Source organism: Drosophila takahashii, chromosome X, assembly GCF_030179915.1.
Source record: "Drosophila takahashii strain IR98-3 E-12201 chromosome X, DtakHiC1v2, whole genome shotgun sequence".
NCBI classification, from domain to species: domain Eukaryota; kingdom Metazoa; phylum Arthropoda; class Insecta; order Diptera; family Drosophilidae; genus Drosophila; species Drosophila takahashii.
In genome coordinates, this window is record NC_091683.1 from 7,609,401 (window position 1) to 7,633,015 (window position 23,615).

Consider the following 23,615-nt stretch of genomic DNA (forward strand, 5'->3'; position numbering starts at 1 on the left):
ATTTACACTCGAAATTAACTGTGTCACTAAAACTCAGCTATAAAACGGAAAAAGTCTAAAAAAATCGTCAAAAAGAAGAAATAAATTAGAAGGCGCTGCCAGATGTATAAAAATAAACCGATTGAAGCAAAAGCTGTTTGCTGTGAAACTGAAGCGGGCACTTTAACTTTGCTGGCTGACGGAGGTTGGATGCTTCGAAAACAACCCGTTGAGAAGGGTTTTCAAGAAAAATCCTTTAAAAAAAGCGCAAACTAAGCAGTAGAAATGTAAGAAAATCATTATTAAACCAAAAAATATATATATTTTCAGATTTTCCAAGAGTTTTGCTTGGAGTAGAGCACAAGAGAGCCCAAATGGAGGTCGTAGCATGGGCAGCTGGATTTCTGTTTCTGATTTCTGGCCTCCATCGCACACGCACATCGCACCAAGCGCCACAAATTTAGTCGAACAGTCGAACTTTAACGGCGCTGGCAATCGGACGCGTTTTGAAAACCAGCTCGCTCTCTCTCTCCTCGATTTCATTCTGGTTTTCCTTTGATTTTTGACTGGGAAAGTGTAAGCTCGTGAATCCTCCTTTTCTTTAGTTTAACTTAATTTCCCAAACCCGGGTTAAAAACAATTTTTTTTTGTTTTGTTTTGAGTGCTAATTTGGACAATCGCGTAGGCGTAAAGAGAAACTACCTATTAAAAAAAAAAAAGAAGAATACTTTGTTTGTATTTTTTGTTATTTGTGTGTGTGCGACATACTGGAAGGCCCGGCAACAATGAAAGTTGATTGAATATTTTATGCAAATTTCCCATTGCAGAAGAAGGTGCGAAAAAAAACAAAAGCAAGCAGCAAGAGGAACTGCAAGAATAATAGAAATTGCTGTTGAGAAGCTGAAAACAGGAAATCCAGAGGCGAGAAATCAGGTGAATACCAAAAATATACAGACTGTTATTCGTGGGAAAGTTTAAGATCAAGGCCAGGGGCCTTGGGTGGTTGCCTCAGTGGCCTCGGTGGCCTCGGTGGGTGGTGCAGGCGCCTGGCGGCCTTGCTGCCACTGCCAAGGTGAAGGTCACATTGCAGGCGAATGTCGGCTTGGGCCTGCACTCGCATTGTTGTTATATAAACACCCCACACTCCCATAAACACCCATCACCCATCGCCCATCGCCACCCACAAATGGCTCACTAACCCAGTGCGCATGTCGCCTCCTTCGAAGGCCATCGCCTGACCTCAGGCACCGCCACGCCCTCCACGGCCGCCGCCTTCTTTTCGGGACAGCAGGGGGCATAAAAATAGTAGGGGGTAACTCAATCGGAATCTTATTGAAAAAATAAAATCAGTAAAAATTGTTTATCACAAGATGTTTTACTAATCTTGATTTATATAAATTCTTACAGTATTTTTGGTGAAAGCAAAAATGTTTAAATTAAAGAAAAGTACAACTAATTTAAAATATTTTACATTTATTTCAATCCAAAAATCCTAGGACCGTAAATATTTTTTTAAATATTAAATTTTGCATTTAAACAGTTTCAACAATATTTATGCAATATTAAATATATATATACAACATATATTAAATAAAATAACTAAAAGATAACTGAACTTAAGCTTAAAACTTATTTTGCCATAATTAATTCAAAAGAATTCATTAGTGAATTTAATGATAAAAAATCAGTAAAGCTAAATCAATTTTTAATCCACACATTTTAAAACTAATTTTATTAAGTTGGCTACTACTTTCTTGGCCTTGGGTGTGCCCCCTTTGGGCAGGCTTTTAGCATTGAACTTGACAGTGGCGGAGCGCCTTTAAGCCACTGGCTGCCCACTTTCAGCTAACAGGGTTAGTGGGTTAACTGGCCTGCTCCGCACTCCACTCTTCAATTGCCAGTCTTCAGTCTTCTGGCCTCGGTGCCCCATGAGAGACTCCACTACAGTCTTTCTCCGGATTCACGGGCAAACCCAAACCCGTTACCATTAACCCGCCGATCGGCGTCGGCTTTTGGCTTTGCTCTGACCATTAAAAGCCACTTACACTGACTTTCCATGCTAATCAAAATTGAAGCCCAAAATAAGAAGAAATTTCAAATTTGTTTGCTGCGACATGTCTCGACTTTTGAGTGCCAGTGGAACTGGCCAGTGGAGTTGGTGGATGTGGATGGTTATGTGGATGGGTTGGATGGATGGCTTCTTGGAACTGGCACAGCCGTGGATCGGGTGAAATTGAGACACTCGATTGGGGCGGAGATGATAAACGCTGCGATTTCTTATCAGGTTTGAACGACACTCAGCAAAATTTTCAATTTTGTGTTCACTGCTCAGCTTTTTTAGTGGTTGCTCTATAGTTAATTGGGAACTAGTGGTAACAATATTTATTACACATTTTTTATTTTTCGAAAAATATTGAAAATAGATTTTTTTCAGTTAACACTTTTGATTTTTTTTTATTTGACTCACACATTTAATATTTAATTTATATATTCTGCTTATATTTTATTTAGCTAATATTTCTTTCAAAAAAAGTGCTATTTCCCACTGTGTAATGAGTAAAATGCAAGAAATGCAAGACTAAGTGGCAAGCAGTTTAATTAATGATGAGTTGATTTATGGATTTACCATTTTACAAACGGGTTATAGTTTGGATGAAACAGCTGTAAATTGGTGTAAACGGTTCAGGTGAAAATCGTTGTCTCTGGTGGCTATGAAGAAAATCATAATAATATCTTAATGTTAAGGTGATAATTTGATAGATGACAAAATGATTTCAAAATAGGTTATTACTGGAGTGACAATATCATTTGTTAAAGTATATTTGAAACGGGGCTTGATTTTTAGATGAGTTCTAAATCAAAAACCCTTTTGGAAAAAGTATGGTTTTTTTTTTTTTAATTCTGAAACTTAAGAAAAACTTTGAATATGGTTAATAAAAAAGCTACATATTCTGAGGAAATTACTAGGCAATTTCTTATAAGTAACAATTTTTTTCTGAAATTCCCAATGGACTTTAAATATTCGGGCATTTAGAAGCCAAGCTCATGAATCACTGAGTTCTTTGGTTTTAAAGGGTTCGATGACCTGGGCCGTGAATTGCATTTGGAGCGGCACTTTAACTGACAGAATGAGAGATTGACGGACTGAGCGATCGACAGCAGGGTGGACAAACTGAAGAAACGTGCCAGGTTAAAACAAAAAAAAAACAAAAGTCCATCGAGGCACGAAACGATCCCCAACGAACCGATAATTGCGCCCAAAAAAGAGAGCGCACAAAAAGCGAGGAAAAATAAAATAAGTAAATATAGAAAAGACTGGAAAATTGAAACTCTCGAAAATGAAAACGAAAAATAAATAAAGAGTGCGAGACCAGTTAAATGAAAAGCAAAACAAAGTCATTAAACGCTGGCAACTGAAAACTGAAAATAAAAAAAGCGGAAAATTACCGAGCAATAATAGAAAGAGTTGGGCGTTTGGAGTTTCGAGTTGGGCGCTGTTTTTCACTTTCACTGCTTCGGCGGGGAGGAAAAGCGGGGAAAAGGGGGGAAAAGCGGGGAAAAGTTGCGCTCTGATAAATTGCCAAGCGGCCAGAAAGAGAAGCCACCAAGCGGGTTCTGAAAAGCGGTCACAACCCGTTGGCTCGCAAATGAGTCATGTAGAGATGGCTAAATAAAAAGGCAGAAAGAAGGGAGGATGGGCCACTTCCTCGCAGGCAACAAAAGCGGAACAAGATCATTATGCCAACTGCCTACCATAAATTGTATTGGATTTTTTTAAAATTAGGTAAAACAAAATAAATGAAATACTTATAAAATTTAATTTAAAACACTTGCTAAAATGTTTTTGTGACCTAGAAAACTTTAAAAAACTCTAGAAGAGAAAACTGCGCAAATATAATTTAAAAATCTTGAAAATATTTAATCAAAATAATAGTGAAAAATATAAAATTATTTTTATACTTTTTTTACATTTTTTATTGTATTCTCCCATTAAAAAAATCTTTAAGGTTACATTTCATGTTAAATTTTCTCTGTTATAACTGACCATTAAATAGATTATAATGACCCCTTATTTAGGTTATTTTATGAAAGGAAAATTAAAAAACAAATTTTGCTGTGCTGCTTTTTATTATTTAATATTTCAAGTGCTCGATATAATATAGTACTTCGCTGCGTTATAAAAATGAATTTAAATCGCAAACAAATTACACGTGGTATATAAAAAAAATAGTTATTTTTAGGCGAAAATCAAAGAAAAAATTGGTAGATCATTTTTGAAATAGTTAGGGACCAAGAAGAAACACCAATTTTCAATTGACTTGCATAAGGACGTTTTTGGGATCCTACAAACCGGCCTTCTCCCTGATCCAAGTCCTCAGCTGGGAGACCCTCTCGTAGCCATCGGGGGCATCTCGTCCACAGCCGCCGATCACGAAGCTGGCCAGGCCGACCAGTTTGCCTCCGTAGGTGGCCGGTCCGCCGGAGTCGCCGTAGCAGGCGCCCTTGTTCGCCGGATGCATCAGGCACATTGTCGTCTCCGGCAGTCCTCGGAGGTACCTCCGCTGGCAGGTGTCCCGCGACAGGGCCTTCACCTGGACGTAGAGCAGCGAATTCGAGAGCGGTCCCTTTTGGGAGATGGCTCCCCAGCCGGAGATGTCCACGGTGGCATCGTTGGGCGGATCATCGGTGGCCAGCTGAATGGCGGCGATGTTGGAGTCGAAGGTCAGGGATCTGGAGAGCCGCAGCACGGCCACATCGTAGCCGTTGCCCCTGTAATTCGGATGCACGGTAACAGTGGCCACTGGAATGTTGACTCCTCCGCTTGAAAGGAGCAAGCTGCCCGCCTGGATGGACAGCTGGTTGGCTGGGGCTCTAAGAGGGCAGGAAATAAAATAAAATTAAAAACGCGAATTCTTTAGGATCGGCGCTCCCGCTACTTACACATCGTTGCCCTGCTTCACGCAATGGGCCGCGGTGACCACATAATCGTTGGACAATATGGAGCCACCGCAAGTGTGACCTCCGCGACGGCGCAGGGAAATCTGGTGGGGAAATTGACCCTCCTTCGCCCGGGTTCCGCCCACAATCCGGGGCTCCACCACATCGGAATCGTTGCCTTTTTTGCCCAGAACTCCGGCAGTGCAGAGCAGCAGTAGAAAAGTGGTCCAAAGAGGTAACATGACTGGTAGATTGTACTTCCCGAAAGATTTCCCCGACTATATATAAGCAATATCTGCCGAAATTAGGGCGCTCATCATCATTAGTTCCTTGAAATGTCAAAGTCAATGTCGCTATCGAGCTATAACCTAATTTAGTTTTTTTCTTTCGCAAATGAAGCCCCTCTAATTACAGGGGGGTTGCACAACCTTCGATGGTAAGGGTTCGGCAGTGCCTAAGTTTATTGTTCAGATTCCGGAAACTACAAAAATGTTTTAGAAAAACGGCTGAAGGCTAATTACTTTTTGATCAATATTTGCTTTTCTTTTAACGAGCTCAAAAATGTATGACATTCCATATCATCCATTTTTTGCATTGTTTCAGTCAAAGTAGCTGTAACCAAAATACTATTTTTGTTTTGGTGGAAAATCAGGATGTTGATTTTTGGTGCAAATTTAAAACTTGGGCAAAAATTGTCCCAAATAAAAAAGGCATACTGTTTTGAGCATCTTACAACCTAATAATTAATATTAGTAAACTTTCCGTCTGATTTGAAAAAAATCAATTTTCGACCCAATTTTCACTTTTTTGATAAGGGGTTACATCATAATTTTTTGCGAAAATTGGCAAAAATTAAAAATTTCCAGGTTTAAATGCAGATCGATGGGGATTTTTATTACGAGTTCAGCGAGGTATGACATTCCATATTTGGATCATTATTTCAATATTTATGTCCAAAATACTATAATTTTTTGGGTGAAAAATCAGGATTTTGATTTTTGGTGTAAATTTGAAATTTTTCCTAATCGATTTCTTTTTTGTATATTGTATTTGTTATTTTCCTGTAATGTTAAATTGCTCATGCTGAAAGGTTTCTTCGTCTATATTAAGTATACGTTCCGAAAAAAGGGGTCATTATTTGGCTATTCTATTCAGCTTTAATCTAATTTATTTTGTTTTACTTCTCGCAATTTCTCACACCAATGAAGCCCTGCCAATTACAATGGGATTTAAGTGTGTGAAAAAGGAAATTGAGGCATTCAAATGGACTCTTATAGCCTTAAGTTCAAGGATCTGATTTTGGAAGTTACCTAAACTGCCATAAAAGATTAATCTCAATGTCTTATGTAATTTTTCAAAATACCCAAAATCCAGATATCTCCATCGATATCTCGATTTGTGGGCCATAAAAGCGGAGCCATTGAGGTCATAAATAAATAAGCATTTCACACGTACGATTATTACGTTAACCAGTGTTCAGTGTGTTCCAGTGGCAATCGCCGATGCTTATCCTTATCGAAATCGCGGGGCCATTGAGTCACTACTGCCATTAAAAGAACTTAGTTTGGTTTTTTGGGAAATAACTAAGTATTTTAATTTTTAAGGGACGTGCTCAGGGGTTAGGTTCCTTAAGCGATCTGCTCCTGGATCCAATCGCTGAAGCTGGAGAGGCGCACGAAGACATCGGGGTAGCGGGATCCACAGGCGCCGACCACAAAGTTGGTCAAACCAATTAGCTTGTCCCCGTAGACGGCGCCACTGCCTCCGTCGCCGTGGCAGGTGCCCTCCTTGAGTTCGTGGGCCAGGCAGAAGCTCTGCTCGCTGTGCTCGCTGTAGGCATCCTGGCAGGCGGACTCCTGGGCCACCGTCAGCGACATTTCACGGATCTTGTAGGACGTGGTGCCCTCGGCGGTGCGACCCCAGCCGGCCACCGCGACCTCCGAACCCTCGGCGGGCAGCGCCTCTCCCGCGTCGGCCACCGCAATGGCCTTGATGCGATCCGTGTAGACCAGCGGGCTGCTCAGCGTGATCACGGCCAGGTTGTTGGTCAGCTGATAGTAGTCGGGATGAACGGTTACGGATTCCACGGTCACAATCCTGCCGCCGGCATACTGATTGGTGCTGCCCACTCGGCACGAAAGGCGACTGGCATCGATGCTGAAGAATTCGCGGGGATTTAAGAGGATTAAAGTTTTTAATTATTTACAAAAAATTGGTAAAAATATGCTTATTTTGAATGTTGTTATTATTCATTTTTTCATAAAAAGAAAATTGCTTTTACTTAAATTCTTTTGATAAAAAAAAATAATATTACATTCTTAAATATCACTCATTCGCCTAGTTGTACATTCTCAAATGAATTTTATCTATTCTTTTTATTAAGAACTCGAAAATAACATCAAGATTCAATATATACTAAATTAAAGTTAAGATATTTTTTTTTTTAGCTTTATAGTAGTAGAATTTACTCACAGATTTCCCTCGCGATGGACACAGTGGGCGGTGGTCAGGATCTTGGTCTCGGAGAGAATGCAGCCGCCGCACACGTGGGCGTTGTCCACGCGCAGGGAGGCGGCGTAGGGCGTGGCCGTGGGGTCCGCCTCCTCGCCGCCCATAATGCGTCCGCGGGCGTGGCAGACGCCCACGAGGGTCAGGCAAATGAGGGCCAAAATCAGGGATCTCTGCTGCATCATTTCGGGGTTTCTTCTTTTGTTATTTATTCTTAATTTGGTGGTTCAGTCGCCCACGACGGTTGGACTGGAAATGCGCAATGCCAGCGGCTACAATTTAAGTGGACGACTCCATCGAACCACCGTCCCTCCCTTCTTGGCCAATCCTTATCTTTCCTTGCCTTTCGGGCATCACACTAAATCTAATCTTATCGCCCCGTTTATAATGCCCATAGACTATTGTTACTTGTTGTTTCACCGATCAATTGGCACATAAATAGAAAATTGCACATGGCGGCGGAGGGAAGTCCAAACGATCCAGTGACCATGACAAGACAACACAACACCCATCTGAGGTAGATAAAGATGAGTAATCCGTGAGTCAGGGGATTTTAAAAAAATATATAGGGTAGTTTTGGCAGATATTAAAAGAGGGTGGATTCAGAAATACCTTGAATATTTACCATAGTTACTTTTTAGTTATATTAATATTTAATAAACAACTTTTCATATCTCAAATAAACCAAAATTAAATTCTAACATATTCTAAATTTTCTGCAGTAACTAAACTTCTTCTTAAAAATAGTTTTAAAGAATTGTAAATTTAATTGAAAGTACTGTAATAGTCAAGATATTTACCATGGTTAGTTGGTATTACCCAAGATCGGTAGAAATCTAAACTTTGGCGATAAGAAATCTGGATTATATAGATCTCGCTCAGTCACTGACGGATCGATCAGTAATCGCTAATCTGGCTAATTCCCCGAAAAGACCTTGTTTCCTACGGCGATCATGGGGTTTTCCTAGATCTCTTATCTGACATTTTCGGGCTGTAGCTTTGATGAACAAAATATATGGGCTCTATAAAGAATAATTGGCAATAGTCCGTTGTCATTGTGGACATTTCCTTGTAAATTCTGTTAGATAATCCCAATAAACAAGAACTATTTTCAAGGTTTGCCGAGAAAACGAGACCTTTGATCGGCGCCAATTGGAGGTTCTACTATCGGCTTTAGCTTTTTATGGCCAGCACTAAATTCCGTATCATAAAAACACATTTCTTTTTTTTTTTCTTTGAGGGTGAAACACACATTTTATGCACAGTAAAAAAATGTAGAAAAAAAAAGGAAAAGGGCTAATCCTCGTTTACTGGCTGTTGGCCTCGATCCAGGTGAGGTAGTAGGAGATGCGGGTGGCCACATCGGGATACTTGCTGCCGCAGGGTCCGAAATTGAAGCTGGTCACGCCGCGCAGCACCTTCTGGTCATCGATGACCGCCGCACCGGCATCACCGCGGCAAATGCCCTCGTTCTCGGCCCTCGAGAGGCAGACCACCGACTCGTAGCCATAGCCCGCCTGCCATTCGCAGAGCGATCGGCTCAGCGTATTGAAGTTGGACTTCTGCTGCTTGTAGGCCACCGTCCCATCCGACTGTTCACCCCAACCGGCCACATAGACGGGCGTTCCGTTGGGCAGCTCCGCGTCCACATCCTCCGTTTCCGTTTCCGTTTCGCCACTGCCCTCCACTTCGGTGCTGGGCAGGTCGATGGCTGCGATGCGATCGCTGAAGGTCAGGGGATCGACCTCCAGAATGGCCAGGTCGTGCAGGAAGTTGCCGTAGGAGGGATGAATGACGACCGATCTCACGTTCACGATGATGCCGCCGGCATACTGGTTAATGGTGCCCACTCGCACGGCCAAGTCGCTGATGGACACTCTGGAAGATCGGGAAAAGTTGGTATTAGTAGCCTTCTAGGGAAATTAATTAAAAGAGGGAGTGGAGAAGGAGTATGGAAGGAGTAGTGAAGAAGTAGAGAAGGAGTAGAGAAGGAGTAGAGAAGGAGTAGCGAAGGAGTAGAGTTTATAGCAATTTACAATCATATCATTCTATCTTTGGAACTATAGAACAAATATTTCACATTTATATTTTATGTGTTTTATATATTAATATATATTTTTCCTTTGATAAATATTTAAAGTCTTTAGAATCTAAAATATTTTCTATTTCCGAAAATAGGCAAATTGATTCTTTAAAATTAGAAAACGTATTTAATAACTTTACTGCCAAATATTGGAATAATATTTATAAAAACTTCTTAGCTTTCGAAATAAATCTCATAATATGAAAACATTTTTAAATATAATTTGATTATCTTTAAGGGTTCATAACTTCATAATTTTAAACTATATCGTGTGGCTTATTTTTGTAATGGATTAGCAGTATTATAAATTCACAAATTCGAATATATGCCAAGAGTTAAGAGCTTTCTCTTATATTTTATTGATAAAAAGAAGGGAAGCCACGAAACCAAGGTTTATATATAATGTTCGGGATACTTAAGGATAGGAAACCCTCCCAACTTACGGAGTGACGCCCACATCGGAGACGCAGTGGGCGGCGGTCAGGATGCGGGTCTGCGAGATGATGCAGCCGGAGCAGACGTGGGCCTTGTTGTAGCGAATGGAGGCGGACCAGGGGTACTCGCCCTGCTCGACATCCTCGCCGCCCAGGATGCGGCCTTGGGGTGGCGAGGCCTCCGCCCCCGAAATGGCGAAGATCAGGCCGAGAATTAGCAGGCCGAGGACGGACAGGTGGTGAATGCGTGGATCAGCCATGGCGATGGATTGGCAACTGAACGGGCTGAGGGCCCACCGATCGATGGTCAGCACTCAAGCCTCGTCGATCTAATCAGCAGGGAATATATATGCTGATAAGGCAGGGGCGATTTATGGCTGGGGGGCTTCGATTAGATTGCTTAACCCATGGTCGTAAACGAATTGGGTGCTGCGTTCTCTATAAAGGCCCGGCGGCCGGCAGGAGCACCTTTCAGTTGATCAGCAGAGATCCCCGAAGGCATGAGTCCGGTTCAGTTCCTCCAGCTGCTGCTGCCCCTCCTCCTGGTCGTCGTGACCTTGGGCGTGGGCCCCACCCAGGCCAGTCGGCTGCCCGCGGAGGTGGGCTCCCAGCCACACAGCGTTTCCCTGCGCCGCAACGGCGTCCATGTCTGCGGAGGAGCCCTGGTCAGCGACAACTGGGTCATCACCGCGGCCCATTGCGTCAGCATCAGCGGTGGTCAGCAAAGGTAGTTGTAGTTGTAGTTGGTTAAGATGCACGCAGAGAAATTTTCTTGGCTTTAAATTGATTGGCTTTAAAGACTTAAGATTTAACTAAAACATTTTCCTTTTAAAGATCTCAATTAAGAAAATCTTAAACATTTTAGAAACATTTTTTTCTTTTTTTTTTTAAATATTAAAATTCTATTGAAAATATAGGCCATATTATAAAATATATTTATTATAAATATTTAAACTAGAACATTTTTAATCATTATTAAAAGTGAGAAGTAGAAATAGAAACAACTTTTTCTTTTTTTATATAAATATTAAAAACCAAAAATTTAGGAACATTTTTTTTCTGTTGCTAACAATATTTGTAAAAATATTTTTAGTAATTAAAAATATGTTTATTATAAATATTAAAAGATCTCACGTTTCAAATATTTGATATTTGTTTTTAAAAGTCAGAAAAAAATTAAATTCTTATCAAAAAATAGTTTGTTTCATTTATATAAATATTTTATTTATTTTTATAAGTCTTCAAGTTCTACATAGTCACAAATGTTCAAACAAATTCAAGAGTAATTGGAATTAATTTTAAAATTCATAAATGTTGCTATGACATTTTCTCTGTGTACGTTAGTCCTGTGAAGAAAATTACCTATTTAAAAATCCCCAAATTAGCTACCCTGCCCAGTCCTACAATGTGCGAGCGGGAAGCATTCAGCGCCTGGCTGGTGGCCAACTGGTGCCCCTGTCCCAGATCATAATCCACCAGAACTACTCCAGTTCGGAGGCGGCGGGGGCCAATGATTTGGCCCTGTTGCAGCTGCAGACCAAGGTGACCCTGAATGCGAACACCAAACCGATTGACTTGGCCACCGAGCGACCGGCGGCGGGCTCCCAGCTGAGCTTCTCGGGCTGGGGATCCAGCCAGGCGGAGGGATCCTTCAGCCACGGCCTCCAGGTGGCCAGCAGGCAGAGTCTGAGCGCAAGTGACTGCCAGAAGCAGCTGTTCCTGGAGCAGGAGGATCTGCTCTGCCTGTCGCCCGTTGCCGAGGATTACGCAGGACTTTGTTCCGGCGATGCTGGAGCTCCGGCTATCTACAATGGCCAGCTGGTGGCCATTGCCGCCTTCTTTGTCGGCGGCTGTGGCTCCGGACAGCCCGATGGCTACGTGGATGTGACCCAGCATCGGGAGTGGATCAATGAATATGTTAATTAAATAAATCAGAACTGTTGGTGGGGAATTTATGAGTGGTTTCTCTTTCTAAACTAATACAAGAGTCGTAACAAAAAAGGGACAACTCTCTAGAAGCCTAAATGGCTTTACTTAAAAATCTAAAAAAAAAACAGGAATTCGGTAAAAATAGAATATAAATAGTGATGGAAAAAAAATAACTAAAAAAATATTTTTATTGTCCAAGAAAGATTTTTACAAACATTTGCAGTTTAAGTGGTTTGTATGAAGAGGGGTTTTCCGGTTTTGATTTACACCTGACCATCGTTACTATTACAACATTTTTTCCTGGGTACTTGTAAGATCAAGAAAGGTTTCTTTTTTTTGCTGATACAAACTTACTGTTCTGAAAATGTTATACAAATTTACACAACCCAATTTCAAAGGCTTACTCAGCATTTTAGTGTTTGGTGTTATATATCAATCGCTAAATCGATTAAATTCTTTATTTACGGCATACTAGTGTCTGTACATATATTATTATTTACTCCTATAAGTATGCCAGGGAATTCTAATTCCAAAAGGCTTACAAAAATTGGAAAAAAATCGAATATAGAAAAAGTATTCTGATATAAGATTTTTAATTTTAATTCCCAAATAATAGTTATAGAATCTGGATAGATAGTTATAGAATCTAGACCAAAGCATAACCTTGAGGTATAATAATGTATATTTAGATATCCGAAAAATCTGAAGGATTTAAAGCATTTTCGGGATGTTTTGTTGAACTAATAGGGCAAAAAAAAAAACAAAAGATACAAATAGTGCAAACTACCATTCGGATGTTATAATTTTATAATAACCAAAGTATATTGTCATTTAAATATCAAAATATTATCCTATAGATATTGGAAGGTATAAAAGTATTTTAAAAAAAAATCATTTATAAACCCCCTTAAAAACACCATTAGTGATGATTTATCGCTCCTCTATTATCGATATGCGTTTATTGCAACTGCTGCTGGATCCAATCGTAGTTGGCCGCGATGCTGACGAATCGCTCGGGCAGCATGCCGCCGCACTCGCCGAGGATCTGGGCGCCCAGGCCCACCAGCTGACCCTGGTAGACGGCCGGTCCGCCGATGTCGCCGCTGCAGATGCCCTGCCTGCGTCCATGGCCCAGGCATAGCACCTGGTCGTCCTGCTCCTCCGCCGCCGCCAGCTCCTCCCCCTGGGAGGCCATCGCCAGGATGCATTCGCGCGGTGCCTCCACCTGGGCCTCGCCAATCTGCAGGGTGCGGTGCATGTTCACCTCGGTGGCGGTGGTGCGACCCCAGCCAGAAACCTCCAACTGGGCGCCCAGGGGTGGAACCACCGCGGACAGCGGAATGGCGGCCACATTCTCACCGAACGGAATGTCCTCCTGCAGGCGGAGCAGCGCAATGCCGGTCTTCAGGGAGCTGTAGTTCGGATTCAGGGTGATATCCTCCACGCGAATCTGCTTGCCACCGGAGTAGAGATCCACCGAGCCCACGGTCACGGCGAACAGAACAGCTGGCCATCTGGAATCGGAATCGAAAGATTTCTTGTTTAATCGGTGGTGTGATTGGAAGTAATCTAATCGCAAAAGCTTCTTTTAAAGTGTAGGAAAGTATGCTGTAAAGACAGCTTTTCAAGTTAAAAAAGAAGTGATGAAGAAGTGTTTTAAGATCATAATAACAAATATGTTATTTATATATTGAGAAATAATTGAAAAGTTTTGGAAAAATGTAATTACTTTTTTATTGGTTCAATATAGATATTTATTTAACCAAGTGAATTAATTAAACTTTTCAAAAATCTTTAAAATTATCCTCAAATTATTAAGTTGTAAGTCCCTAAAAATAGTAAGGAAAACTTTAGGAGTCTACCAGGAATACTAAAACTAAAATAAGTAAGTGTTCCAAACAAGAAATTAATTATAACTGATAATAATTTATCAATGAATAATGGAAATTGGATGTTCAAAAAATGATTTAACACATCTACTTTCACATTTTTTCTTATCACCATAGTTTTCTTAAATTTGAATAGTTTTTAAGAAGGTGCCGAAAATAATCTTTTTTTGTCCTGTGATATATGATATGATAATCAGGCAAAAATAATGATTATTTTCGTTTTTAAGCGGATGGGTTTTCTTGGGTTCTCTTGGGATCCTTTCAACTTACGGGGTGTCCTTGCCCTCGGAACAGACGCAGGTGAGGGCGGTGAGGGCGTACCGCTGGCCGATGATGACGGCGCCGCAGTTGAAGCTGCCGCCGACGGAGAGGGCCGCCTGGTAGGGCAGCTGGCCGTTGACGGCGTCCTCGCCTCCAGCGATCCTTCCCTGGGGTTGGGCCAAAGCTCCGGCCACGAGGATTAGTCCAATGGTAACGATGGTCAGCTTCATGGCGCTCCGTTTGTTTGACTTTTGATGGGCTCGCAGCGATGGCGTGAGCTCTTATAGGGCTCACCACTCACCACCCACCTCCCAGGGGGTGGCGAAGGTATACGGGTCTATCTTATCAGGAGATAGCCGGATAGATAGAGCCATCCGGTGACGGTGGACTCCTTCTGATTAGACAAGCCCTCGCCTTGGCCAAGGGGTTATCGGGATCGAGCCTGGTATCACGGTATCTCCGGGGATCAATTTCTGGGAACGCGATAGGGATGGGCACAGTGTCTAAAAGTATGGCTATCATATGAAGAATATGTCCGAAATCGGACCATAAAGAAGGTGATTAATTGCCATAGAGATGAACATAAAGGTACTCATATAAAAAGTATAGATAGAAATAGCTCATACTGAAATATTTAGAAATTCGAAATTCACCTTCAGATTTTTCGAAAATCAAAACTATTTATTTTTCCATTATATATACAAACAATTTCCGAATTTCGGTTTTTGCTTTTAGATTTTTATCTTAAGCCGTTTTGGTTGCAGAAGAGTTATACCGTTTATTAGTTTAGTGGAGTGCTTACAATAAAAAGGACCTATTAAATAAATTTATTAGAGGTTTAGAAAGCCATTATTTAATGTTGCATAAAAAGATTTCCATTACCATGCATTTTTTTGATATTTTGAGATAATTGAGTTGTGATATGACGATTATGTGGGCATTTCCTTGGCCATGTATCAACGAACTCTGGTCGGGTGATGGATAGATGGATGGATGGATGACGGTATAGGATAGTGGTCAGTGTCAGGGGGGAATAATCCAGGGCGAACACGTTTGAGGCATGCCACAAACGTCGACGGGGCCAACGATCGCAGATCTCGATGCGCACGTAGCAAGGCTCATCTCATCCCAACTCAACCCATTCCATTGCATCCAATTCGATTTGGCCAGCAGCACAACCAGTTGGCTCTCATTTCGAACCACATTTCGCACCGCCGCGAGAGCCTTATATTAAATGGTCTGCCCGGCCGCCAGTTTTGACCATTCGCAGACTCACCGCCGACCGACCATGATCTTGCGAACGCCACTCGCCGCCGGCCACCAGCTGCAGCTCCTCCTGCCCGCCGTCCTGCTCCTGCCCCTCCTCCTCCTCCTGCTGCTGCTGCCCAGCTCCTCCTGCGATGCCAAGACGGTGAATCCGGGGGATCAGCTGCAGATGCAGCACCATCAGATGTCCGCAGAGCCGGGACTGCCGGAGCCGAGAGCCTACATGCCGGATGCCCAGCACCTGGACTTTGTCTACCACGACCACGAGGAGCTCACGAGGTTTCTACGGTGAGTCCTGATTTTATTTAGTATCATTTTAAAATATTATAGAATTATAAAATAAGGCCCCCTCACAATCAAGAAGTTTCCTTAATAATAAATTGCTTTTTTGTGATTTAATTATACCCGTTACTCGTAGAGTAAAAGGGTATATTAGATTCGTGCAAAAGTATGTAACAGCTAGAAGGAAGCGTTTCCGACCCCATAAAGTATATATATTCTTGATCAGGGTCACTAGCCGAGTCGATCTAGCCATGTCCGTCTGTCCGTCTGTCTATCTGTCTGTCTGTCCGTCTGTCCGTCTGTCCGTCTGTCCGTCTGTATGAACGCTGAGATCTCAGAAACTACAAAAGCTAGAAGGTTGAGATTTCCCACACATATTCTTTGGCTTCCTACGCAGCGCAAGTTTATTTTAGCCGAGCGCCACGCCCCCTCTAACGCCCACAATCGCCCACTAAAGATTTTAAAATGGGTCCTGCGCCCACATCTTTAAAGATTTCCGAGAAGTATAAATGCAATTTTGTGGTTTATATTTATACCTATCGAAATGTAGAAGACATTTTTCAAATCGGACCATTCATTAAAAAGTTATACGCAATCAAAAATTATATATCTATCTCCCTCGCACTCCCTTTAGCTGAGTTACGATTATTAGTCGGGACACCAACCCGACACAGCGTTCGCACTCCCTTTAGCTGAGTGACGGGTATTAGATAGTCGGGACAACAACCCGACTATAGCGTTCTCTCTTGTTTTAATTTAAATACGAATTTTAAATTAATTTTAGAAATCCCTCTAATTTGTTACGAAAATTTGAGACAATTCCTAAAAGAAAATATTTTTAAAGAGATTATTTTATATCTGTATTTTTATTTGGATAAATTTTAAAAAAGGATTTAAACTCTGAGTTGCAATACAATTTCCAGGTTGCTTCCTACTTAAAATTTAAGTACCAGAAAATGACCCCTAAAATATTAGAAAAACTCATTATTGTTAAATAAAATATTTTGCTTTGGGAAATTCCAGGAAATATTTAGGAACATTTTAAAGATTAATTTGTATAATCCGCATATTTTTCAAAGCAGTTTCTATATCTTTGTCAATGAAATAACCATATTATGTAAAGGAAAAGTTTTAGCTTTTACAATTTATTTATTATTTTAGTATTTCTATACAAATCTTGCAATATTATTAATATTCTGTATTTTTTTTAATAAATCTTAATTTATTTTCTCCACAGGGCCACCAGTGCCCGGTATCCCAACCTGACGGCCCTCTACTCCATCGGCAAGTCCATCCAGGGGCGGGATCTCTGGGTGATGGTGGTCAGCTCGTCGCCCTACGAGCACATGGTGGGCAAGCCGGATGTGAAGTACGTGGGCAATATCCATGGCAACGAGCCCGTGGGCCGCGAGATGCTGCTCCACCTGATCCAGTACTTTGTGACCAGCTACAGCTCGGATCAGTATGTCAAGTGGCTGCTGGACAACACCAGGATCCACATCCTGCCCACGATGAATCCGGATGGCTATGCGGTTTCCAAGGAGGGCACCTGCGACGGCGGCCAGGGAAGGTTAGGATCTCCTTCTGAAATGGAAAAAATATTTATTTACTATTTATTTATTTATTATTAATTTTAAAAGGTACAATGCCCGCGGCTTCGATCTGAATCGCAACTTCCCCGACTATTTCAAGCAGAACAACAAGCGTGGCCAGCCGGAAACGGATTCGGTCAAGGATTGGATATCCAAGATCCAGTTTGTGCTGAGTGGCAGCCTCCATGGCGGCGCCTTGGTGGCCAGCTATCCCTACGACAATACGCCCAACTCCAGTAAGTAGTCTTAGTAGTATGAATTGCCTCCATGTCCTTGCAGAAAGTTTTAAATTTTAATTTATATTCCGATCATAATGGTTTGTCTGTCTGGTTAATTGGTTTCCTAAATCTTGGTTTCCAAATATCATGCTAGCTGATATGAAGAGATGGGCGGGTCACAACCGAAACTTTGTTAGGTTTCCAGATAAACCCTATCAGCAGGGTCTTACAAAGTCCAGCGATAGGTGATTATCTCTCAAGAGATCTTGAATGTCTTAAATAGCTTATATTAGGGTTGGTTAAACGATCTATCGATTTAACCTTACTATCGATGGTTTTGGAATTACAATTTAGAATTTATCAATAGTATCGCTCAGCCCAAGATTGTGGCCACTAGATAAGTGTTTATCTCTTAAGAGATCTTGAATGTCTTAAATAGCTAATATTAGGGTTGGTAAAACAACCTATCGATCTATCGATACTATCGATGGCTTTAAATTTAACTTTTAAAATTTATCGATAGTATCGATAGTCTTAACTTTCTGCAAGGACATCATCCCCCTTCGGCTCTGAGTGACTCTTAGTAGAGTTCCGATTGATAAAGCTGATTCTGTACTCTCCCACCAATATGGCTGCTTAAAGGGATCTGCCGTTCGTCCGCCCTGTGCGCGAGTGAGTCCGCGATCATAGAACCCGAACGATCCATCTAATCGTGTTTGCTTCTCTTTCCGTTCCGCTCCTGTTCCCTGTTCCTATTTCCGTTCCGCCAAACATGTCCCCTGGGCGCAGTGTTCCAGACCTATTCGGCGGCGCCGTCCCTGACGCCCGACGACGATGTGTTCAAGCACTTGTCCCTGGTCTACGCCCGCAACCACGCCAAGATGTCCAGGGGCGTGGCCTGCAAGTCGGCGACGCCGGCCTTCGAGAACGGGATCACGAACGGGGCCGCCTGGTATCCTTTGACCGGTGGGATGCAGGACTACAACTACGTGTGGTACGGCTGCATGGAGATCACCCTGGAGATATCCTGCTGCAAGTTCCCGCCCGCCTACGAGCTCAAGAAGTACTGGGAGGACAATCAGCTGGTGAGTGGGCGAAAAAAAAGGGGAGATTCTTCAGGTATTTTAAGTACATCTAATGGTAAACATAGAAAGGTCCAAATCAAGGTAGAAAATACTAATATTCTTTAAATTAAAATTTGGAATTCAGAGATATTAATGATATTGAATATAAAATGTATTTTGTAAGATTTTTATTAGAGTCCCTTAACGAAAAAATTTTAAAAATCCCCTATGACGGCGTCTAAAAGTATGCAACAATATATTCATTCCGCAAGCTGAGGTTCTTCTTTTTCGCTGCATACTTTTAAACACCTTTATAAGTAATTTCTGTAAATTTAATTTTCAATCATCTTATGTTCCCTCCACTTCATTCATCAAGTCCCTGATCAAGTTCCTGGCCGAGGCGCATCGAGGGGTCCAGGGATTCGTGTTCGATCCGGCGGGCATGCCCATTGAACGGGCCTCCATCAAGATCAAGGGCCGCGATGTGGGCTTCCAGACCACCAAGTACGGTGAGTTCTGGCGCATTCTGCTGCCGGGCTATTACAAAGTGGAGGTAAGTCTCAGAGTTATGAGTCCAAATAAATGAATAACTATTCCAAATCCATTTCAATTTAAACTCAAGGTCTTTGCCGAAGGCTTTGCCCCTCGGGAAGTGGAGTTCGTGATTGTGGAACAGCATCCCACGCTGCTCAATGTGACGCTGCAGCCCTCGAAGGTAGGTCACCATCCCATCGGTTGGGGTCACCACTTCATCTAATTTATCCCTGGTGCTGGCTTAACCCCTTTGAATCCCTTTAACCCTTTACTGCTTAGTACCTGGTGACAGCTTCTGGTTCAACAACCTCAACTGCAAAGCGTCGCGTCAATGGAAAGTTGCAGCTGTCCACCGAATAATCGAGATCCGATTTCCGGGAGTCCACTACGATCGAATGTAAATAAAATAGCTGCAGTGCTTTAGTCCTATTAACACCTCCTCACCCCTGAAACTCCACACATTCGTTTGTTCGTTAATTCCACATTAAATCTAGGTATTTCCGGTACATTCTGGTATATTCCTATTGTACTTACCTGAGAAGCTAAAAATAATAATATGTAACATACTATATGATTTAAGAAAGGCCTAATAAGTTTTCTAAAATTGTAAACATCTTGAGCACAATTTGTAAATTTTCGTTTTAGCTGGAAACTTTATATTTATTATTTTTTTTAAGATAATCTTTAATTAGTATATTTGTTCTTAACCCATAACTTTTAAGACCATTGCTGGTACAAGGTCTAATTTGTAATATAAGGCTTAAAGTGGTAAATGGAATACTAATCCAAAGAGAACCTAAGTAATCACTTGTTAATTGATTTCGCAGCGCATTGAGGGCATCGGGGGTCCCATGGGTCCCGCAGGGGTGGCCGTTGGGGGCGTGGCCGGGGGCGGTAGCGTGGGTCCCGGCGGACTGTACCGCCCGATCTCGGCGCCCCAGCACTACCGACCGCCCGTACCGCCCTACGCGGGCGCCGCCTCCAGCGATAGTGGCATTTTCTCGACCATCAGCAACGGGCTCAATAGCCTCTACTCAAACATTTTCGGCTAAGGACAGGCCGAGGATCGCCTGAGGATCTTAATTAAGGATTTTTTGTTTACTCTATAAGCATGCCTAGGATTTAAGTTGGAACCTTCGTCGTACTATTTATTGTGAGCAAGGATAGAAGGGGAAGCCCCCGAATAAAGCGTTCAACCAGTGCAATCTATTCTATAATTCAAGGATGTTATTTATTTGGGATCATTTCTGTTGCGCAGCTTTTGAACTGGTAAGTAAGTAAAAGAAGGTTATTTTCGTCTAAAATTCGAATCCACGTTTTCCATCCTCAAATAACACTGTTTTCCCAAAGCAAAAGAAAAAAACCAAATTTTTGTCAAAAACTGAAATTGCGAATTTCCAAAAAAAAACCAAACCCGTTTTTTCGCTAAAACGTTGCAGTTTTTTCGCTATAACAAAGCGAATACTGATTCAAAGTATGGATTGTCATACCTTTCTGAACTCGTTATTAAATTTCCTAACGATTGGCATTTAAATCTTGACAATTTATTCATTTTTAATTTTTCGCAAAAAATCATGGGGTACCCCCTTATAAAAAAATTAAAAATTGGCGAAAATTTTATTTTTCCAAAATTACACGGAAAGTTTGATGGATTTATAGCAAATTTTGTTATCTGTTCAAAACAGTATGAATTTTTGGTGTAGGACCATTTTTAGCCAAGTTACAGCAAAAAAACCAAAAGAAAATATTCCAATTTTTGTCAAAAACTGAAATAGCGAATTTCCAAAAAAAAACCAAACCCGTTTTTTCGCTAAAACGTTGCAGTTTTTTCGCTATAACAAAGCAAATACTGATTCAAAGTATGGATTGTCATACCTTTCTGAACTCGTTATTAAATTTCCTAACGATTGGCATTTAAATCTTGACAATTTATTCATTTTTAATTTTTCGCAAAACATCATGGGGTACCCCCTTATAAAAAAATTAAAAATTGGCAAAAAAACCAAAAGAAAATATTCCAATTTTTGTCAAATACTGAAATCGCGAATTTCCAAAAAAAAACCAAACCCATTTTTTCGCTAAAACGTTGCAGTTTTTTCGCTATAACAAAGCAAATACTGATTCAAAGTATGGATTGTCATACCTTTCTGAACTCGTTATTAAATTTCCTAACGATTGGCATTTAAATCTTGACAATTTATTCATTTTTAATTTTTCGCAAAACATCATGGGGTACCCCCTTATAAAAAAATTAAAAATTGGCGAAAATTTTATTTTTCCAAAATTACACGGAAAGTTTGATGGATTTATAGCAAATTTTGTTATCTGTTCAAAACAGTATGAATTTTTGGTGTAGGACCATTTTTAGCCAAGTTACAGCAAAAAAACCAAAAGAAAATATTCCAATTTTTGTCAAAAACTGAAATCGCGAATTTCCAAAAAAAAACCAAACCCGTTTTTTCGCTAAAACGTTGCAGTTTTTTCGCTATAACAAAGCAAATACTGATTCAAAGTATGGATTGTCATACCTTTCTGAACTCGTTATTAAATTTCCTAACGATTGGCATTTAAATCTTGACAATTTATTCATTTTTAATTTTTCGCAAAACATCATGGGGTACCCCCTTATAAAAAAATTAAAAATTGGCGAAAATTTTATTTTTCCAAAATTACACGGAAAGTTTGATGGATTTATAGCAAATTTTGTTATCTGTTCAAAACAGTATGAATTTTTGGTGTAGGACCATTTTTAGCCAAGTTACAGCAAAAAAACCAAAAGAAAATATTCCAATTTTTGTCAAAAACTGAAATCGCGAATTTCCAAAAAAAAACCAAACCCGTTTTTTCGCTAAAACGTTGCAGTTTTTTCGCTATAACAAAGCAAATACTGATTCAAAGTATGGATTGTCATACCTTTCTGAACTCGTTATTAAATTTCCTAACGATTGGCATTTAAATCTTGACAATTTAATCATTTTTAATTTTTCGCAAAACATCATGGGGTACCCCCTTATAAAAAAATTAAAAATTGGCGAAAATTTTATTTTTCCAAAATTACACGGAAAGTTTGATGGATTTATAGCAAATTTTGTTATCTGTTCAAAACAGTATGAATTTTTGGTGTAGGACCATTTTTAGCCAAGTTACAGCAAAAAAACCAAAAGAAAATATTCCAATTTTTGTCAAAAACTGAAATCGCGAATTTCCAAAAAAAAACCAAACCCGTTTTTTCGCTAAAACGTTGCAGTTTTTTCGCTATAACAAAGCAAATACTGATTCAAAGTATGGATTGTCATACCTTTCTGAACTCGTTATTAAATTTCCTAACGATTGGCATTTAAATCTTGACAATTTAATCATTTTTAATTTTTCGCAAAAAATCATGGGGTACCCCCTTATAAAAAAATTAAAAATTGGCGAAAATTTTATTTTTCCAAAATTACACGGAAAGTTTGATGGATTTATAGCAAATTTTGTTATCTGTTCAAAACAGTATGAATTTTTGGTGTAGGACCATTTTTAGCCAAGTTACAGCAAAAAAACCAAAAGAAAATATTCCAATTTTTGTCAAAAACTGAAATCGCGAATTTCCAAAAAAAAACCAAACCCGTTTTTTCGCTAAAACGTTGCAGTTTTTTCGCTATAACAAAGCAAATACTGATTCAAAGTATGGATTGTCATACCTTTCTGAACTCGTTATTAAATTTCCTAACGATTGGCATTTAAATCTTGACAATTTAATCATTTTTAATTTTTCGCAAAAAATCATGGGGTACCCCCTTATAAAAAAATTAAAAAAAAAAGAAAATATTCCAATTTTTGTCAAAAACTGAAATCGCGAATTTCCAAAAAAAAACCAAACCCGTTTTTTCGCTAAAACGTTGCAGTTTTTTCGCTATAACAAAGCAAATACTGATTCAAAGTATGGATTGTCATACCTTTCTGAACTCGTTATTAAATTTCCTAACGATTGGCATTTAAATCTTGACAATTTAATCATTTTTAATTTTTCGCAAAAAATCATGGGGTACCCCCTTATAAAAAAATTAAAAATTGGCGAAAATTTTATTTTTCCAAAATTACACGGAAAGTTTGATGGATTTATAGCAAATTTTGTTATCTGTTCAAAACAGTATGAATTTTTGGTGTAGGACCATTTTTAGCCAAGTTACAGCAAAAAAACCAAAAGAAAATATTCCAATTTTTGTCAAAAACTGAAATCGCGAATTTCCAAAAAAAAACCAAACCCGTTTTTTCGCTAAAACGTTGCAGTTTTTTCGCTATAACAAAGCAAATACTGATTCAAAGTATGGATTGTCATACCTTTCTGAACTCGTTATTAAATTTCCTAACGATTGGCATTTAAATCTTGACAATTTAATCATTTTTAATTTTTCGCAAAAAATCATGGGGTACCCCCTTATAAAAAAATTAAAAATTGGCGAAAATTTTATTTTTCCAAAATTACACGGAAAGTTTGATGGATTTATAGCAAATTTTGTTATCTGTTCAAAACAGTATGAATTTTTGGTGTAGGACCATTTTTAGCCAAGTTACAGCAAAAAAACCAAAAGAAAATATTCCAATTTTTGTCAAAAACTGAAATCGCGAATTTCCAAAAAAAAACCAAACCCGTTT

At 40.1% G+C, this 23,615-nt stretch overlaps 6 protein-coding genes across 9 annotated transcripts; 2 read left to right on the forward strand and 4 right to left on the reverse strand.

The window, feature by feature from the left end:
• The first annotated feature begins 465 nt into the window (after positions 1-465).
• Positions 466-20,237, forward strand: LOC108070365 (carboxypeptidase D). 4 transcript variants are annotated; one of them, XM_017160807.3, is made up of 10 exons: positions 466-555; positions 807-912; positions 15,276-15,575; positions 16,807-17,139; positions 17,210-17,397; positions 18,022-18,051; positions 18,169-18,464; positions 18,820-18,996; positions 19,066-19,158; positions 19,805-20,237. In XM_017160807.3, the coding sequence occupies exons 3-10, from the start codon at positions 15,310-15,312 to the stop codon at positions 20,027-20,029; spliced, it is 1,608 nt and encodes a 535-aa protein (XP_017016296.2). In that variant the 5' UTR covers positions 466-555; positions 807-912; positions 15,276-15,309; the 3' UTR covers positions 20,030-20,237. The 4 variants fall into 4 exon arrangements, with proteins under 4 accessions (XP_017016296.2, XP_044252085.1, XP_070075286.1 ...); XM_044396150.2 differs by lacking the exon at positions 19,805-20,237 and adding an exon at positions 19,257-19,790; XM_070219185.1 differs by lacking the exon at positions 18,022-18,051 and having other exon boundaries at positions 19,805-20,236.
• Positions 4,089-5,180, reverse strand: LOC108070347 (serine protease SP24D). The gene is made up of 2 exons (XM_017160785.3): positions 4,921-5,180; positions 4,089-4,851 (listed from the first exon to the last, which is right to left on the reverse strand). Exons 1-2 carry the CDS (start codon positions 5,157-5,159, stop codon positions 4,323-4,325), a joined length of 768 nt encoding a protein of 255 aa, XP_017016274.3. The 5' UTR covers positions 5,160-5,180; the 3' UTR covers positions 4,089-4,322.
• Positions 6,481-8,149, reverse strand: sphe (spheroide). Its single transcript, XM_017160814.3, has 2 exons — positions 7,390-8,149; positions 6,481-7,074 (listed from the first exon to the last, which is right to left on the reverse strand). The coding sequence occupies exons 1-2, from the start codon at positions 7,608-7,610 to the stop codon at positions 6,546-6,548; spliced, it is 750 nt and encodes a 249-aa protein (XP_017016303.2). The 5' UTR covers positions 7,611-8,149; the 3' UTR covers positions 6,481-6,545.
• LOC138913868 (chymotrypsin-1) lies at positions 8,644-10,228 on the reverse strand. Its single transcript, XM_070218970.1, has 2 exons — positions 9,952-10,228; positions 8,644-9,303 (listed from the first exon to the last, which is right to left on the reverse strand). Exons 1-2 carry the CDS (start codon positions 10,200-10,202, stop codon positions 8,733-8,735), a joined length of 822 nt encoding a protein of 273 aa, XP_070075071.1. The 5' UTR covers positions 10,203-10,228; the 3' UTR covers positions 8,644-8,732.
• Positions 10,425-11,893, forward strand: LOC108070368 (serine protease SP24D). Its single transcript, XM_017160812.3, has 2 exons — positions 10,425-10,669; positions 11,328-11,893. Exons 1-2 carry the CDS (start codon positions 10,443-10,445, stop codon positions 11,866-11,868), a joined length of 768 nt encoding a protein of 255 aa, XP_017016301.2. The 5' UTR covers positions 10,425-10,442; the 3' UTR covers positions 11,869-11,893.
• On the reverse strand, positions 12,795-14,280 carry LOC108070367 (serine protease SP24D). The gene is made up of 2 exons (XM_017160811.3): positions 14,031-14,280; positions 12,795-13,385 (listed from the first exon to the last, which is right to left on the reverse strand). Exons 1-2 carry the CDS (start codon positions 14,249-14,251, stop codon positions 12,830-12,832), a joined length of 777 nt encoding a protein of 258 aa, XP_017016300.2. The 5' UTR covers positions 14,252-14,280; the 3' UTR covers positions 12,795-12,829.
• Positions 20,238-23,615: the final 3,378 nt, after the last annotated feature.